This window comes from Rhinolophus sinicus, linkage group LG04 (assembly GCF_036562045.2).
Source record: "Rhinolophus sinicus isolate RSC01 linkage group LG04, ASM3656204v1, whole genome shotgun sequence".
Lineage (NCBI taxonomy): Eukaryota > Metazoa > Chordata > Mammalia > Chiroptera > Rhinolophidae > Rhinolophus > Rhinolophus sinicus.
This window is the reverse complement of record NC_133754.1, coordinates 177,971,728-177,991,190: the sequence shown is the minus strand read 5'-3', so window position 1 is coordinate 177,991,190 and position 19,463 is coordinate 177,971,728. Positions and strand designations below refer to the sequence as shown.

At 43.1% G+C, this 19,463-nt stretch overlaps 1 protein-coding gene across 1 annotated transcript; it reads left to right on the top strand.

Moving 5' to 3' along the window:
- Positions 1–16: 16 nt before the first annotated feature.
- NDUFA8 (NADH:ubiquinone oxidoreductase subunit A8) lies at positions 17–14,574 on the top strand. The gene is made up of 4 exons (XM_019731233.2): positions 17–182; positions 6,522–6,685; positions 10,016–10,181; positions 14,261–14,574. The coding sequence occupies exons 1-4, from the start codon at positions 132–134 to the stop codon at positions 14,396–14,398; spliced, it is 519 nt and encodes a 172-aa protein (XP_019586792.1). The 5' UTR covers positions 17–131; the 3' UTR covers positions 14,399–14,574.
- Positions 14,575–19,463: the final 4,889 nt, after the last annotated feature.

The following is a 19,463-nucleotide window of genomic DNA, read 5'->3' as shown; positions in this document are numbered from 1 at the left end:
GCAGTGCGCCTGCGTACCGCCGGCTGCGCATGCGCAGGCGCTAGGTGGCCCTTGGCGGTCGAAAGGGGAGTTCAAGGAGACGGGGGCGACGCAGCTGCGGGTGCCTCGTCCGCCTCAGGGCAACAGCCATCATGCCGGGGATAGTGGAGCTGCCCACTGTGGAGGATCTGAAAGTGCAGGAGGTGAGGCTCGTCCGGAGGACAGGCAAGCGGGGCATAGGACTGCAGTTCCCGGGCCTGGGCCCAGCCCTGCTTCGACTCAGCGGACCCCAGGTCCCGGATGCCCCTACCCCATGCCCACCCAACACGTGTATAGGTCAGCCCCCGGACCCCCTTCCTCAGCTCCGGAATCGCCCCCCCTCAGCCCGCAGTGGCTTGAGAACTGCCCCCTGCTCCCACAGCGACCTGCTTCTTTAGGTGAATGATAGTGATACTTTTTATTAAGCACCTACCAGGGACGCTTTGCTTTATGCCATGTAATACTCCAACCTCCCTGCGAAGTGAGTATACAACCCGGGGTGCTCGCAGTCGAGAGACAGAGGGACAGTTACCTTAAAAAGCATCGTCAGTGCAGAGTGCATTAGAGTGGAACTGGGAAGCCCAGAAAAAGGATATGATTTTGGAGAGTGCAGTTGCTTAACAGCCCTGGGAAGGTGTTTGGTAATAAGACATTGGAAGCATTTAGTTATTCAAGAGATATCATATGAATAAGTACCATGTGAACAGACATTGGAAAGTAAGAGCTAATGCCCCTGCCCTCACAGAACTTATAATGTAATATGGAGACAGGCATATAAAGAGGCAATTATAGTACAGTGTAGTTAGTGCTTGAGAAATGAAGACAGTACAACACTAATTACAGCAAGCATGATCAAGCCTTTTCTAGATGTCAGGCAGGATTTACATGCATTAAATCCTCCTAGCAACACTGTAAGGAAGGATACGATTGGTCTCTCCTAAGGAAACAGGTCCTGAGAGAAGAAGTGATTGGCCCAAGGTCACATAGCTGGTAGGTGGGAGACCTGCAATGTGAACCCAGGCCTGATTTTAAAACCCATGCTTTTAAATTACTGTATTATGGACAAAAGCTCAAACGAGTGGGAAAGCTTAACAGAACCATTTTGTGCTTCGTGAGACAAGTCCTGTTTGATGAGACTTTAGTGTTGGTGGGAAGCGGCAGTTGCTGAGCCAGAAGAGGTATCTTGGGCTCAAAAAGGACCAGGACACAATTTCCACAAGGCTAGACTAAGCAATTTGGACTTTATCCTATAAGTAAGGTGATGGGGAAAGGTGGAAAGTTTTAAGGCAGAGGAGTATCATGGCCTGACGGGAAGATCAGGCGACATTGGAGGAGAGGGAGGGCAAGACTAAAAGTTGTGTGCCAGAAATTATATCCCAGGCACCATATTAACACATTGGTTACGGATCACGAGAATCTTCACGAGGGATTTAAACCCCGCCTTACACAACGTGTTAAGTGTTTTACCTGCATTACTTCACTTAATATATGCCTGTGCGAATGGCAACTATTATTTTCCTCAGATGAAGAAATTTTTAGTTGTGCTCATGGACTTTATAATAAACTGACATTTGCTAAAAGGGGGATGGGGGTGTGCTGCCAACAGTCAGTCTTTTGTTTCTTGCCCCACTGTGAAGCTGGCTTAGTCTCAAGTTGCTGTATTTTTCATGAACTTTAATTTGGTTCAACAAACATCTGAGGTTTTACTTCCTGAGAGTATTCTATATCTGGAATAAATTTGCCTTTAGGCTTCACACAGTTGAATTGAGAAACAGATAATTACATAAATAAAGTACAAGACAAAGTATGATTAAATGCTATGGAAGAGGGGCAGACATGGCTTAAGAAAAGAGTAGGATTTGAAGTTGTATCTACATTCTAGGCCTAATTGCTTGGTTACCTTGATTAGTCACTTTTAGCATTTGTAGGCACTGTTTTATTTGCAAGATGAAGTGATTCTAGCTGTATAATTCTCTGAGGCTATAAAGGGAACAGAAAGCACTTCTTGGGCATAATGTAAGAATTATAGGCAGAGATGGAGACAAGCTTTCTAAGCCAGGGTGGGATCTGAGCAAAGGTAAGGAGATGGGGAAATGCAGGGGACCCAAAATGGGTTCTGGGAACCACAAGAGATTCCTGTTTGAAGTGTCGTGAGTGAAAAGTCTGGATCCAGAAGGCTTTGAATACCTCATAGCACATTTAGGCTTTATGCTGCTGTGATGCTTGAATCTGTCAAGGGTTTTGTTGCTAACTTTTTTGTTTGTTTGTTTGTTTTAAAGATTTTATTGGGGAAGGGGAACAGGACTTTATTGGGAACAGTGTGTACTTCCAGGACTTTTTTCGAAGTCAAGTTGTTGTCCTTTCAGTCTTAGTTGTGGAGGGCGCAGCTCAGCTCCAGGTCCAGTTGCCGTTGCTAGTTGCACGGGGCGCAGCCCACCATCCCTTTCCGGAGTCGAACCGTCAACTGTGTGGTTGAGAGGATGCGCTCCAACCAACTGAGCCATCTGGGAGCTCAGCGGCAGCTCAGCTCAAGGTGCCGTGTTCAGTCTTAGTTGCAGGGGGCGCTGCCCACCATCCCTTGCGGGAGTCGAGGAATTGAACTGGCAACCTTGTGGTTCAGAGGACGCGCTCCAAACAACTGAGCCATCCGGGAGGCAGCTCAGCTCAAGGTGCTGTGTTCAATCTTAGTTGCAGGGGGCAGAGCCCACCATCCCTTGCAGGACTCGAGGAATTGAACTGGCAACCTTGTGGTTGAGAGCCCACTGGCCCATGTGGGAATCGAACCGACAGCCTTTGGAGTTAGGAGCACGGAGCTCCAACCGCCTAAGCCACTGGGCTGGCCCCCCGCTAATTTGTTTTGGTAGCAGAGTAAGATAAGAATTGTCTTTCAGGAAGATCACTCCAGCAGCTCTGTGAAAAATGGGTTGAAGGGAGGACAAGAAAAGTGGGGAGACTAGCCTTGGTGGCTGTTGAAATAATTGGGGAAGATTTTAATGACCTCACCATCACTGGTGATTATGCTTGGAGAAGCAAGGACAAATTTGCTCAGAATTGATCAGACTTAGCAACAACTTAGGTATCAGAGGCAGGAAAATTGAGGAATCAATGTCAGATTTGCACCTTGACGATAGGTTGAGTGAAGCCAGAAGAAGGAGCAGGCTCGAGGGGCACGTTGAACACATTTTGGGACTCATTGACTTTGGAGTTATGACACATCCTGATGGGAGAAGTAGGCAGAGCTTTGGGCTGGAAGCTCCTTGTACACACTGACAGTTTTTAGCAGAAAGAAGAGCTAACATTTAGGATGTGCTTTCTATGTGCGAGGCACTGCCCTTAATGTATTTGTATGTAGTAACTCATTTAATCACAACAGTTCCACCGAATAAGTACTATTATCCTCCCTTTTACATAAATTAAGTAAAATATAAGGCATAGCATAAATTGAGTCCTATAAAAAGAGGTGCAGACATGGTTTAAGAAAGAGAGCAGAGGACTAGAAGACTGTATACTAGATTGTAAGACTTTTCTGCCTCCCTTTCTACACCTGCAGACTGATACAATCCTGCTATTGTGAGGATAAATGAGGAGGGACATTGAAATTCTGTGTTCTTTGAGACAAAGGGAGCTGAATGAGTTTGAGAGGGTATTCACGGTAAGCAGCTGTGAAAAGATGTTGTTTCTGTCGGAATCCATCGGTCTTAGTGAAGAAGCAGGTGAAGGGCGATGGTGACATCTGAAGTTCTTTGCCATCTCAGTAATGGCGATATAATGGGAAGAGGCCTGATTGGCGGTCACAGTCTCTGGATTCCAGTTATTTGGTTGCCACTGACCTGTCATCTAGAGAACGGCTCTCTTTTTCCTCAGGATAGATTCAATGTGGGGTTCTCATCCTTTAATTCCCTGTGACAGTTTATTTTACATGCTCAGCAACGTGGGTATACCTATATTTTTATAAGACCTCTACATTTGTAGGAAAGTAAAGCAAAGCATGTCATTGGCTTTTTGGGCATGAGAGCTGTGAAAGCATTTGAGTTATTAAATCAGTTCAAGTCTTGATTTTTATTCTCCCAACTCTTTATGGATAATATAGCAAACAAGTGTTTACCACTCATTGAACCTAGATAAACTCTTATTACTAAAAACTGTAATATAAAATTTTACAGATTTTAAACAGATTTATGAGAGTTGACATGGCAGATGTCACTTACATCATAAGTTAACCTTTGCTTTGATAATTATAACAGGTGTGACATTAGTAGACATAGTTGTAACTTTATTCTCCTCTTCCTGTAGTGTATAGATGAATTACTTTCTTCATTTTTCCTTGCCTTTTATCTTACTAATAGTTTAACCTAAGCTGTGTGAAATTCATAAAAAATAAAATTTTTATTATAATAGAAATAATTATAAAATTATTCTCGCATAAAAATCCATGAAAAATATTTGCAAATCAAATCCAGTGGTATCTTAAAGCATAATACACTATGACAGGCTAGATTTTATTCTAGATATAATTGGTCAGTTTTAGAAAATGTGTAAGTGCTCTATACTACATTTATAGATTTAATGAAAAAGAAACCTGCACATTTCAGACTTTCCTGGTGGACAAAATAGCAATAGTAAAATACTGCTAATTAGGATTAGAAAGAAACTTCCTTGATGAGGAATAGCCAAACAACTATTTCCCAAACAAATGTCATTCCAAAACTGTGTTTTAAAGTTTAGAAAAAGGCAAGGATGCCTGCTGCCATTGCTGTTCGTCTGTATTATCCTGGAGGTTTTGGTCAGAGCAAAAAGAAAGGAAAAAGAAGAAGAAGAAAAAGATATAAATATCAGAAAGGAAGGGAGACAGTTTTATTTGTAAATGGAAGTTTTCCCGTTAATTCTCATTAGTTTCGTATCAGAACTAACAAGATCAGTAAGATATTCAGTAAGATATGGCTAGAGAGAAGACGCAGTGTACAAACAAGCAGTAACCAATTTGAAAATCTAATAGAAGAAAATTCCTACTTAGATAGTATCAAAAATGTTAACATACTTGAGGAATAAAAAAAACGTGCATCGTTCCTATATGAAGGAAACTAATTTTAACCGAAGCACATCAAAATGACCTGAATAAATGGAGAGGCATACTGTGTTCTGGACGAGAGGGCGTAAGTCCTGGATTCTTATCTCTTTTGTAACTGCCGTATCCCCAGTCTCTGGCACAGAGTCAGTGCTCAGCCGCTGCTCCGTATTATTTGACTGCCTGGTGAACCACAGTAAACGTTAATTCAATTACAGTTTGGTTTAGGGAGAACTGACATCTTGACCGTATTGGATTTCTGTTGAAAACAAAATCCCTGCCCTCTGGGAACTTACGTTCTAGTGGACGGACCCGGAGTGAGCACCGATGCTGATTTGTATAAAGTGACTAGGGGAAGACTCTGAGGAGGTCAAATTGGAGCAGAGACCCAGTGATGTAGAATTCCCTGTTCCCTTCTCATTTAATATATAACTAAGCTTACTACAACTCCAGTTGTTTTGGGGAGGTGAGGTGGAGTGGTGTTCGTTTGGAAGAATGGCCAAGACAATTTTGAAAAGGAAGAATAATGAGGAGAATGGTCCTCCCAGATAACAAAGTGTTCTGTTAAAGTTGCAGTAATTAAAACTGTGGTACTGACGCTGGAAAAGGTAGTACGTACAGAAAAGGCCAGCGGGACTGTCGCTGCAGCAGCGATTCCATAGGCCTGGGACTGTGTGCATTTCCCTGTGAGTTTAGCTGTAGCCACACTGTTTCTCCAGAAAATGAACTGGAATGTGAGTGAGACTGACATAGTTGTAGGGATGGCTACCACGGATGTACACTGTAATTTTTAAAAAGTCACAAATTTTAATACTTTATTAGTATTGTATCTTTCAACTATTAGATATGTTTTATTGTTCTAATACTAGATATATACTGGGGGTGCCAAAAAACTGTATACATTTTAAGAGATGTTACCTATGTATAGTATGTGTATAGCAATGTGTAGCATGACGTTTGCTTAAAAGATGGTGTTCATCAAATGAACGCTAGCATCATTCCTTGTAGTACAATTTTAATACAGATTTTTCCTTTCTTAAAATGTGTATACATTTTTTTTGTACCCTGTGTACTATCTAATATTCTCGTATGTTCTAATATTCTATTACTTTTGTTCCTGTTGAGGAGACTCAAGAAGCCCCCAGAGTTGGTTCCTCCCATTATGTCCCAGAAGCTGCCATCTTCCTTCGGAGCACCACTTTCTCTGTCATAAAGACCTAAGGGTTCTGTTGGGGCTGCCGTTTGCAAGAGCTCGGGGATCTCTAAAGCGCGGAAGCTTCTAAAGGGTTATTTGGGCAGTCCCCTGCCTTCCTTTTCACGGCACCGTCTGAGCCGCTACCTTTGTGTTCTCTCTGTTTTGACCAGTGTGAGGTGAAGTTGGGGAAGTGATGTCCCAGTCACACAGCTGTGTGCTTTCTCCCATCGTGCCTTTCCCTAGGTCAAGGTCAGCTCCTCTGTGCTTAAAGCGGCGGCCCATCACTATGGAGCACAGTGCGACAAGCCCAACAAGGAGTTCATGCTGTGCCGCTGGGAAGAGAAGGACCCGCGGCGGTGTTTGGAGGAAGGCAAGCTTGTCAACAAGTGCGCTCTGGACTTCTTCAAGTAAGAGTCTTTTCACATCACACCTGCTTGGGTGAAACACCAAGGCGTATGTGTCGCGGTGAACATCCAGCTAGTTAAAGGGAAGGGCCTTTTAGTGACTCATTTTAGTAGGAAATGCGAGGCTTGGGAAGCAGGTAGACCAAAGCAAGCACACAGTAAGTGCTACAGGTATGTTATTTGTCCTTTATTATTTGGCAAGTGCTTCCATCACCATGAATCTCAGTTTCCAAATTGTTAGAATAATTCCTGTCTTATACAGGGTTGTTATGAAAAATTTGAAAAGGCACCTAAAAACAACTCAGCTCAGTGCTTGCTAGTGGAAATCACTAGATTCCGTGTTTTCCCGAAAAAAAGACCACGTCTTATATTAATTTTTGCTTCAAAAGACGCATTAGGGCTTATGTTCAGGGAATGTCATCCTGAAAAATCATGGTAGGGCTTATTTTCCGGTTAGGCCTTATTTTCAGGGAAACATGGTTGTTATGATTACCACGGAACACACAGTTATGGAAAGAAAGGTGTATTCAGAGCCAAGTTTTTGGGTAGGTCTCTGTGCTTGATACTGTAAGTTAAAAAAAATCGAAATTATAATTGTAGAAAAATGTTTTAACAGCCATATTAGTCAGATCTCTATTAAAAGGGACAGGAACTCAATTCAAAGGGAATTGGCTCGTGTAACTCTGAAGTCCAGAAATGGGACTGGTAGCAGGCAGGGCTGGATTCAAGGGCTTAAATAATTTCACAGTGATTGGTGTCTTTTTGCCTCTCCTCTTCTTCCCCTTCTGCTTTTCTCTGTCAGACTCCTTTTCAGACAGCCTCTTTCCTTGCTACAGCAAAAATGGTTACCAGCCACTCCAAGCTGCTATGCTCCTTGCTTCGCAGCTGTAGCTAAAGAGTGCCAGTTCTCCAGTAATGTGGGCAGAGGTCCCTGGACTGAGTCCGATTGGCCTGGTGGGTTGATTTCATGTGCACGTCTTTGAATCAGTTGTGTTTCAGGAGATAAAATGCTGTGATTGGTCAGGCCTGAAGTGAGAGTAGACTTGATTCATCGGAACCGCATTGCTGGGAGGTTGGGAGGCGTTGTTTCCCAGATGAAAATGAGAAGGATGTTAGAGAAGAATAGGGAGTGACTGCTGGCGAGGCAAAACCCACAGATGTCTGCCATAATGACGTTAGAGGGAAAAATCAAATTTCTTTGCATAATAGCTGCTCTCCTTTCTTGGCCTCTGCTGTCTGTGTCCACGTGTAGAGATATTTTTGTGGTTAAAGTCATAGTGTGTCTTTTAAAATTCATTTTTCACTTGAAACTATTGGGAACATTCTCTCAAATTGCTGTATTGTCTTCATGATCGTCATTTTCACTGGCTGTGTAATATTCCATCAGTCGGTAAACCAACCATGTACCTGACCAATTCCTGTTACTAAGCATCACTGTTGATTCCAGCTTTGATGGTTTTGCATAAGTCTGCAGTGATTACCTTTGTGTGGAGAGCTTTTTCATTTTTTCATCAATTCCTTAGCATAGATTTCCCAGCAGTGAGGTTATTTTATAACAGGTTTTCAACATGTTTTGTGGCTCTTCAACAACAGTTGCCATTTTTTGAAGTTGAGTCAGTTACACTGTCTTCAGCACGATATCTTGGTACCAGTGTCACCTATTATTTAAATATTTGATAGATACAAAATGGCACTGAATTCTTGCTTGAATTTGCATTGATTTGATTGCTAACCGTTTATTTTTAAATTTTTTATTTAAACATTTTTTTTTTTTTTTTTTTAAAGTAAGAGTTTATTTGAGCCAAAACTGACAACACTGCCAGGAAGCAAGATTTCAAATGCTTCCAAATTTTTTATTTTCTAAGAGAATTTTGGCAAAGCATTTCTCCTTTGGCCCAGACATGGTACGTTTAAGTGGGAAATGTTTGGATTTCACAAGCTTCCGAGGTACCTCACTGCCTCCATGAGAGGAATTTCTCACTGCTGAAGTTGCTTGTTGTAGGCACTGGTACGTAACTGTCTTGTTGGGTGTGGGTGCCAGGGTGACAGGGTCCAGAACAGAGACTAAGTATTAGAGTACTGGTCTGCAGGCCTTGTGCCGCAACATTTTGGAAGAATATGAAACTCCCATTGGAAACCAGAGTGATTCTCAGGTAGAGGTTTGGTGGGTGCAATTTTGTGTACCATAGAAATCCAGCTCAATGGGGCTAGAGCTATTTCAGAAAAGCCCCCTACGGCTTTGATAGTCCTTCTTCCTTCCTCTTGCACACCCCGCCACCTCCAAGGTTATACTTAGAATACCTGGAAGGGTACATGAAAAACGGGTAACAATGGTCGTCTCCCAGGAGGGGAACGAAGCAGGAATGGAGGGCAGAGTTTTCACTATGTATTTCCTTAGACCATCTCTGAGATTCTTCCTGAGCCATGGTAAATAAGATTCCTGTGTTGAGTGTAGCTAGATTCTTGGAATATAACAAGCAAGCTGTTCGTAATTACTCCTTTGGAGGAAGGACGTGTTCTGCATTTCTTCCACTGCCTCAAATACAGCTTCTATGTAAAATAATGGTGTTTTATTCTTGCTTTAGTTTGCATTTATTTGATTACTAGGAAGGTTGAATGGTAAGAGAAGAGGAATTCTGCAAAATAATTGCGGCTTATCCCTTTGATACACAACAGTTACTTTTTCTTCATCCTTTTTTGGTGGTCGCAGAATGAATTCATATGCTACCTTGCTGCTGAACAGAGAGCACCAAAATAATTTAACGTTATTAATGACAACGGTAATCTCTGTTTTGGTTCAGTGCATTAAGAGAAGGAAGACCTTGAGCTTTTGAGGAGTGTAGGGCAGTTTGCATATGCACTGAGTGACCCGGGGATGTTCTGCTTGGTAGTTTGTGTATTTGCTTTTCATAATTCTGTCTCCTTCTTTGCCATTATCTGTCACCTCTGTCTGCATGCCCATCTCTGATTATGCCTACTTCTCTTCTAAACTTGCTAAGCTGCTAATCTTTAGAATTGGATCTAAAGATAAGAAGAAAAAATGAGGTGTTCTCCTCTGAGTATATGCATGTTTGACCACGGTCTTTTGGCATTTCTTCTCATTTATTTTTGCTGCATAAAGAAATTAGGTCTTATCCCTCAGAAGTCTTTTTTTCCTTATTGATTCTCGACCTAAGGCTCTCCAATTTGTCTTGTAAGTGAGGTAAGAGTGTTTATTTCCATCCTGTTCAAAGAGCAAGGCTTTGTATTTGAGGTCTGTACCTATTTTTTCCCCACGTTTCTGTTTTTCATTGTTTTGCGAAGAGCTCCCCCTAACTTAGCCCTCTTTTCCAGGCAGATAAAACGTCACTGTGCAGAGCCTTTTACAGAATACTGGACCTGCATCGATTATTCTGGCCTGCAGCTATTTCGTCGCTGTCGCAAACAACAGGCAAAGTTTGACGAGTGTGTGCTGGACAAGCTGGGCTGGGTGCGACCTGACCTGGGAGAGCTGTCCAAGGTAAAAGTGTTTCCTGCTGGCAGGCTCACTCGCTCACTGAGGGATGGGTAAAGGTAAGAGGTGGTCTGAAAAGGGTCAGAGAGTGCAGGTATGATTCGAGAAATCCAAATTTACCTAACAGGTTAATTAGGGAGCGATTATACACAATCCTGAAGGGAGTTTATTTAGCGGAGGTACTCCTTTCAATAGCTCTTGCAGCATGTGCAGATTTGTTTGTGGTTAATTAGCTAATTGAAGAACAGAAGGGAGTAGATGAGGATAAACAAAATGTCAGGGGACACTGTCAGTTGAAAACATTGATGTAATTGTTGAATTCAGTGGGGAAATAGGATCAGGGTTATGCCAGCGTTTTCAGGAACATACCGAAGGTAAAAGAAGTACATGCCTGTAGTTTAAAAAGCATGTTTTCCTAACTTCCTCCTACATTTCCTATCTCAGTTGTGATAACACCATCTGTTGAAGCATCAAAGCTGAAAACTTGAGTGTCTTTTTTCTTCACTTCTTACTCTTTTTTCCTTTATTCTGTCAATTCCTATAGATCAGCATCTCCTAGAAAAATTTTTGAATCCTCTCCCTGCCCCCATTTCTTGGACAATTCTTAACCTGGGCTACGTGAATTTCTGGGAGGGGAGGCTGGATCAATTCAGATTGTAGAAGACAGCACATCCTCTGAAATTGAAAAAGAATTCAGGACATAATTACATCTTCACTACAGGCATGATCTGTGTGGAAAATAAATCCAATGTCACTTTCTTTTAAAAAGCTTGTTAGGGGCTCCCTATAGCTTGCCAGATGAAGCATCCTCCCCAGACCGTGGCATACACGGCCCTTTACAACCTGACTTAGCCCTGCTTCTCGAGCCTCATCACAGGTACCAAGGCATTGAGGATGAACTCAGGGTTTGAATGGAGACAGACAGTAGATGTGAATCTTAGTTCCACTACTTAATTGCTATGGGATCCTGAGCAAATTGCTTAACATTTCCTATCCTACCACGTCCACAGAATGGGACCAGAATTAATCCCTAGTTTTCTGTGAGGATTAAGCTGGAGAGCCTTTGTGAATCTCTAGCCTTATGCCTGACATATTGTTCCGCAGTTATGTTCCTTCCCTTCTGTTTGTGTGTAGTATTTGTGGATAGTCGGGTCTTCAGCATGGTGTCATAAGTAGATGAATGGCTCAGCAATTTGTTTTTGATGTTTGTATCTGGGTTAATTATTTCAGTTCAGATACCTTTTTTTTGCTACACTGAACAAATTGTTATTTTTTTTCACTTGCAGTTGACATTCAGTATTAGTGCCAGGTGTACAGCATGGTGGTGAGACATTATATAATTTACACAGTGACCACCTGGCACTACACATAGTTGTTGCAATGTTATTGACTATATTCTCTATGCTGTACTTTACATCTCCCTGACTATTTTGTAACTACCAATTTATACTTACTCTTTTTACCTTTTCACCCTCTCCCTCCAACCCCCCTTTCCTCTGGTAACCATCAGTTGTTCTCTGTATCTATGAGTCTTTCTGTTTTGTTTGTTTGTTTGTTTGTTTTGTTCTTTAGATTCTACATAGAAGTGAGATCATATGGTATTTGAACAAATTATTATTATTATTTTAATTGGGGAATATTGGAGAACAGCATGTTTCTCCAGGGCTCATCAGCTCCAAGTTGTTGTCCTTCAGTCCTGTTGTAGAGGGCGCAGCTCAGCTCCAAGTCCAGTTTTCAATCTTTACTTGCAGGGGGCTCAGTCCACCATCCCATGTGGGAATCGAACCAGCAACCCAGCTGTTCAGAGCTCACGCTCTAACCAACTGAGCCATCTGGCCACCTCTGAACAAATTATTTTTAATAGTTGGTAATTCTTAAGTTAGGAAGTGGTGTGGAACTTAAGACATTTAATAATGAAAACTACCTTTTCTCATTTCTGTCTCATGAAAGGAGAATTAAAAAATCATACTGTTAAGAAAGCATATTTATTCCGGAATCTTTATATTAACATTTGTAGAAAACCTATAAAATAAAAAAAATATCATTGTTTCAGCTCTTCAAAAAGTGTATTTCTTTAAGAGGATTGTCAGTTTTAGGTGTACTTAAAACCAGTACCCAGTCTTTTCCTGGTAACGTGATAATCAGCTGGATGAAGCCTAAATTTGAGCTTCATTCACTTTGCGTTCTGTTTCCTCTGGATTGCCCTGTCCTCCTGTGTTCCCCTGGGGAATTCTTCCTACTCACTCGTCTAACCTCCGCTCAAGATGGCATGTCCTTCTTTGACGTTTCTGACTTTCCTAGGCTGAATTGCTCTCCCATCTGTAATTCCATCATCCTTATAATACTAATATTGAAAATAACTTAAGGAACATCTGCTATTTATACATCAGGCACTGGATGTATGTTATCCTGACAGTCGTGTCATTTTAGAGGTGGGAAGTTGAAAGTTAAGCAGGCTGTCCAGCCTCGTTTACCCAGCAATTAGTTCGGCCACGTGCTTCTGCTCCTTTTCTCTTTTGAGTGTGACGCGGAGTGGAAGTTGTTTTATTGTTCTTTCCACAGTAGTTTGTCCTTTAAAGGGGTCCTTTTATTACTCTCAGTTTGAGAAAGATTTTTCTTGATTTGTTTCATAGATATCTTGAATTCCTTAAAGGAGCTTCAAATGGCTGCTGGAGGCATTTGGAGTTACTCTGTCGAGCAGTGAGGAACCATAGTGATCTCTAATTATAGCAGAGAGATGAGAACACTGTTTTAAAAACATACAAAAGACTACTCTGGACTTGCAGTCAGAAGACTTGGGTTCCAGCTCCAACTCTGACACTTCCTATGTGTCTTTACCTGAGACCAGTGAGCGCCCCGTCCTCATCTGTGAGCCAGAGATGATAATGCCTCAGAGGGGGGGTTGCAGTAATTGTGCAACTGTGTACATGAAAGCGTTGTTCATAATAAATGGCTTTCGAATTTGTACACGTAGGAAGACCAATCTGGTCCAATTACTACATGGATGACTCAGAGTTCAGACCACGAAGTAACCAGCTGTTAATAACTGGCTTTGTGTCTTTCCACTTCTCTGGGCCTGTTTCCTCATCGTTAAAATGAGAACAGTTTCTGCTGGGTTTCCGATGGAGACTTTTGTGGCCATCGGGGCATAGTCCAGCTCTCTCCCTGATACCCACGGTTCAGTGTTCCACCATCTCGCCAGGCCTGTTGGCTCAGCTCTCTACTTGCGATCTTGCCACTGTCCAGTCTAGCTTCTACACCTTCCATCCTGCGGACGTAATTGAGTTACTTTCCTGCTTCAGGTTACCATCGGTCAAAATCCGAACACCTTTGCATATCATTCAGTACCCTTCCTCACCTGGTTCCTGCCCCTCCGCGTAGCGTGTTACTGAAAAGCACAGGCTCTGGAGTGGGCAGACCTGGCTTTGAGGACTAGTTCTTCTACTATTAGCTAGGTGGCCTCTGAACTCTGCAAAATGACCCATAGGGGTGTGAGGATGAGATGGAATAGCATGCCCAGCCTCGTTTCTAACAGCGCTAGTGCGTGGTTAGGTGCTTCATCTCCTGCCCCTTTTCTTGCAGCCCTTGCTTTGGCCATTCTAAAGACGTGCCTCTGTTTTCATGTGTACTGTTTGTTTTCTTGGAATGTCTTTCCCTCCCCAATTGTCCTGGCTGGCTCCTGGTCATTCTTCAAGATTAAGCTAAATGTTGCCCCCTCAGAAATAGTCCAGGCCCCTCGCCTTCAGGACGGATCAGGTGTGTGGGGTCCCTGCTCCCCCAGCACTCAGTTCACGGCTCAGGTATGGTAATTTGCTTAGGAAGTCTTGGTTGATTTTCTTGTCTGACTCCCTCATTAGACTGTGAGCCGTACCCTTCTGTATCCCTAACTTCTGCCATGTGGAATGACACAAAGCGAGCTGTCTTAAATGTTTACTCAAGGGTTAAGTGAGTCTAGATGTGATTTTTCTGGGGCTTTAAGGAAGAGGAGAAGTTGGGGCAGCGGGAGACAGTGGGAGGTGCGTTTATGGTCACAGACTACTCCATCTAGCTTCCAACTTTGCGTCTTTCCTCTTCACCCCTCGCAGGTCACCAAAGTGAAAACAGATCGACCTTTACCGGATAATCCTTATCACTCAAGATCACGACCAGAGCCCAACCCTGAGATAGAAGGAGCTCTGAAGCCTGCCAAACATGGCAGCCGCCTTTTTTTCTGGACCATGTAAAGATGGGCCCATGGCCCACACTGTCATGTGCCCAGACAACTGATGAAAACTCACATGCGGTTTGCATCGACTGACAGAGTTCTTTCCGGGATCACAAACATTAACAAAAAAGTTAATTTATGTGACTTGGCAGTTATTCTATACCATTTCCTGGCCATTAAAAAATTTAAAGGAAACAGTTGTATTTTATTATGTTTTATATAACCTTCTGGCCTTTAAAGATGACTTCCCCTTGCTTTTCTTCTTGTGGTTCTGCCTGTTCCTCTCCTTGCATTAAGTAGGCATTCGCCAGTGTGGCCGGGAGCCCCGTTAGATCCTAGAGAAATGACTGTAAAGGAAAGGCTTTGTTACCTGAGGCAGCTCCTCGGGGTGTGTCTGTGTTCACACATTTTGGAGGAGCTCTGCTCCCATCCAACCTCTCTGACAAATAGATTTCCCTAAAGGTCATACAAGGGGAGCATCCAGGATAGGAGAAGTGAAGAAACTCTGAGCCCGTGACTCAGGCCATGGGAGGTGCCTCCTGGCCCGGTGTTAGGAGGTCTTGCTCAGAGTTTCTTAAAGAACCAAACTTCCACCACTTCCCCTGATAGCCCATCCTCAAGTGTTACAACCCAGATGTTTTTCCTGATAGACAAGAGAGGTGGAGGCTGAGCTCTCAGCTCCAAAGCCAGGAAGTCGGGAGGTCTGAGTGTCAGTTCCAGCCTTGGGTGTGTTCCTTAACCTCTTGCGAGAGGTTGAATTTGAGGACTGACTAAAGGGAACGTGCTTATCTACCTCCTGGGCAGGTTAAAGCCGCAGGATTTATAAGGCTCTGGTTCAAAGCACTATTATGTCTTCATTTTCCCTTTCATTCAATTTCTTTTTCACTATGAGGCTATTTCCTCTTCATCTGACTGGGTCACTTGACACCTGGTTGTGGCATTAAATTGCATATGACCCTGCGTAAGTCATCGTGACTCCCTGGGCCTTGGGTGCCTTCGTGCAGAGCTCTAAAAAGTGAAGTTGTGAAGAGGAAAGGCCTTTCCTACCCCCATTCGAGATACGCTTAAGTGGGGAGATTGCTGTGAGGCGTTAGCTGAGGTGCAGGGCCTGTTGCCCAAGGTGTCAGGATAGTTAAAGTACCGCATGGTCTGCGTTCCCCCTACCCCACCCCATTCCCTGACCCCACAGTTGGGAACATTTTGGGTGAAACTTACTCCCACCTGTTCTGCCTCATTCTCCAATTTAATGAAGAAAAATAATAGGTTTTCACATTTATAAAACATCGAAGTCAACATCCATTACCCTCTTAGTGGCCAAGTAATTGGAAGTCGCCTCTGGTGGGGAAAGTATGGACAGGTGGCATTTATAGGATACCTCAGGCTGCGTGTTGCTTCCTAGGTTCCTTCTGCAAAGGAAGCTGGGACTTGTATAACTAAACAATCATTAAGCACTGTACCAAGTGCTTTCCATGTCTCCTTCAATGCTCAGAGCCCTTTGAAAGAGATGCTACTTTATGTCATGCCTCTTTCACAGATGAAGGCACTAAAGCTTAGGGAGAGGTTAAGAAGCTCCAGTCTTACATTAGAAATGATAGAAATGGGATACAAATGAAGAGTGTTTCTAATGGCCGTACTCTTGTCCTTCGAAGTCATCAGTAGTTCTCGCCTTGGATGCGTGCTGCAGCCGATCACCTGGAGACCTTTAAATACTGATGTCTGGATCCCACCCCCAGAGTTCTGATGTAATTGGTCTGCAGTGTGGTGGGGGCATGGAATTTCTAAAAGCTCCCTAGGTTATTCTAATGTGAAACCAAGGCCCAGGAGGTGAAGTGCTAGTGAGTAGAACCTAAGTGCCAAACTGAAATTTAAACCCAGATACACCTGATACACCAAAGCCCATACTCTTCATATATATGTATGTATGTATGTTTGTGTGTGTGTGTATATATATATATATATACACCACTGCTTATAAATCACCTGGAGATCTGGTTAAAATGGAGATTCTGATTCAATAGGTCTGGAGTAGGATCTGAGATTTGGTGCTGCCGGTTGGTGCTACTGTTGCTGATCTGTGGACCACACTTTGGGTAACAAGGAGATAAACCATACTGCCTGTGTGAGTGCAGGATCTGTGTCTGACAAACCTATCCTGCTGCAGTGTCCAGCTACCGGCACTCCAAGAATGTTAATTCACCTCTTTAGAATTAGAGCAACAAGTCCTGAACTGTTAATGGCTTCAAATTCAATTCTAGGATGTTTTAACTTTTGTCCAAGTTGGACAGCAGTTCTTGCCTTCCCCTCCTCCCCACCTTGCTTTGAATTCCTTGAACAAAGAAACTGACTTGGCTTTCCTGTATTCCTGATGGAATTACACCACTTCATAGCCTTCTAGGGCTGAAGCGTCTAAGTGAAGATAAAATTCCTAAAATCTCTCACAACAAACGCATCTCGCAATTTCAGTGGGTAAAAGGTCATAGAACAATTTGGAAGCAGTTCCTGGGAAGGATCCCTGAGTGGGGCTCCAAATGATAGTCAGAAAATCTAACTGCTGGTTTGGCTTGAGGATAAAGAGACTAATTCCTTACATTCCCAAAGGAAATTTATCTGCCTTTTTCCTTGGCCAAGCCTGTTCCTGCCTTCTCTATCTGAGTTACTGGTGTCTCCATCCTTCCAGTGTCAAAACATAAGATGCACTTTTGACTCCTTCCGCTCACTCTGTGTTCAATCCAACACCAAGTCCTGTTGAGTTCCTTCTATAACCTCTCACATTTGTGACTTCCTCTTTTATCTCACTGTCACTGTCCTAGCCTGTGTTTGTTCCCTTGCCTGGATTATGAATGCTACTTCCGATTTGGTCTCCTACGTTCATCTCACCCTCCAGTTCATTCTCCAGCTTGCTACAGTGGCTCCTGAATAGCTATTAACTAAAGCCCAATCCTTACTGACGTTTGGATACTCCATAATCTGGCCTCAGCCTAGCCCATTTTTTCCCACTATTATCTCACTTCTCCTTATGGTGTATCGTACAGACTCCCAAATATCATTCCTCAAGTGTGTTTTCCAATTTCCAAATCTTCACTAATGCCACCGTCCACTTGCAAGGAAATAACCCTTCCCTCATCTCTGCCTCTTGAAAGTTTACCCATCTCTTAAGGCAAACACTAATGCTGTCTTCCCCAGGAAGCGTCCCTTTCCTACAGCCAGAAGTGGTCTTTCCTGTCCCTTTGTTCCCATGATACACTATTGCATGAGGGTTGAGCGCGAGGGCTCTGGAGTTGTGCTGTTTGGATCTGAATCCAGGCTCTTGTCATGTAATAGCTGTGTGACCCTAGGCAAGTGCTTAACTTGTGTGTACTTTATTTTCCTTATCTGTAAAATGGGAGGACAATAATATCTCCTGGGATGGCTCTGAGCATGTCATGAATTATACACATGAACTGCTTAGTACAGGGTTGGTCAATGATAGCCATTGTTATGCACCCTATTTGAGTAACACCTGTCATGGCACTAGATATATTGTATGTCTCCTGGCCTCAGTATTGTAAGATCTGGACTTTTATTTATATTTCTATATTTTAGTGTCCAGCTCATGACAGACATCAGGAAATGATTATGCCAGATTTATCTTTCCAAAGAACATCTAAACCCTCTATTTGCTACAAAAACAAAACAAAACAAAACAAAAAAACGAGTTAATTTTGTAGAAAAAGGAGTAGTTCTTTGAGGTAAATTGCTATCTTTGTAGGTATCAAATCCTAGCTGAAAAGCTTTGGCTATAATAAAAGATGTGTTCTTCTGCCCTGAAATGGATCATGACATACTTGGGTTTTAAAAAGTACTGGTTGCTTCTACCACATAGTAAGTCTCAGTTTGGGGTTGTGATGCCTTTGTGTGTTTTGATCATTTATAATATGTGTCACATGTAGTTTGTTTTAATAAGATACTGAAAGCTGCAAATTTATTTACTTTGGAAAAATAAATTAGAACGGGTTTAAGAGATTAGGGAGAGATTAAGTTAGAAACCCTAGGCTTTGTTTCTGAGCAGTGGTCCATCTGGGAAACAAATGGAGGTTGTCTGGTTCCAATGGCCACACTTGTCCCTTGAGGTCATTGACTGTCAGCCGAGGGTGCATGCTAGAATCACCTGGAGACCTGCAAGTGCTGATGTCAGGATCCCACCCCAGGTATTCTGGTGCAATTCGTCTGTGGTGTGGCCTGGACATACAGAGTTTGTAATAAATGACAGGACTCTTGCTCAGTTATACTCAAAAATACTTTCTTTGGAGGGAGAAAAAGGGATATAATTGCAGCCAGAACCCTGGAAATTCTTTGATCACCTCATTAATTCATTGGGCAAATATTTTACAGCCTGCTGGGTGCTCGTTACCATTCTCAGCATGGGTGAGTAACAAGACAGGCAGGGCCTTGCCCTCGTGGGGTTTCCATGCCGGTGCTGGAGGCGCTAACCAGGTAAACACAGAAACAAGATGGTTTCAGGTTGTGATCGTCCTGTGAAGGAACGGAATGGGGTTAATATGAAAGTGAAGAGCTAGGAGGTGAGGATGAGTTTAGGAAGAGAGGCCATGGAAACTCAGGGGGCGTGGTATTTGAACTTCCTTCTGAAGGGTGAAAAGGAACCAGCCAGTTAAAGGCCGACGTAAGAAGTGTCTCTGTCTGAGGGAATAGTAGGAACAAAACCCTGAGGCAGGATGGAGCTCGGTGCTCCAGAAAGTGTGGCTGGAGTGTGGTCTCGTGGGTATAAGCCCAATGCCCTGGTAGCTTACTTACTCCTGTCTTTAACCTGATAGGGACATATCCTGACCGGTGTCCCCACAGTTGCTGGATAAAGTCCATCCTCCTTAGTGTGATAGTCGGTCTCCAGAGCCTGACTCAGAACCTTCTAGCTTCATCTCCCACATTATCCCCACACACTTGCTCCAAACTGAACTCTCCTCTCTGCCATTTTAGACATCTGGCCTTTCCTTGTGCTGTGTCCCCTGCCCAAAAGGTCTCCCGCACCTCTTCCTGGTGAACCCTTCTCTCGAGATGCAACTCAACATCCCTCACCTGCCCCCAAGGTA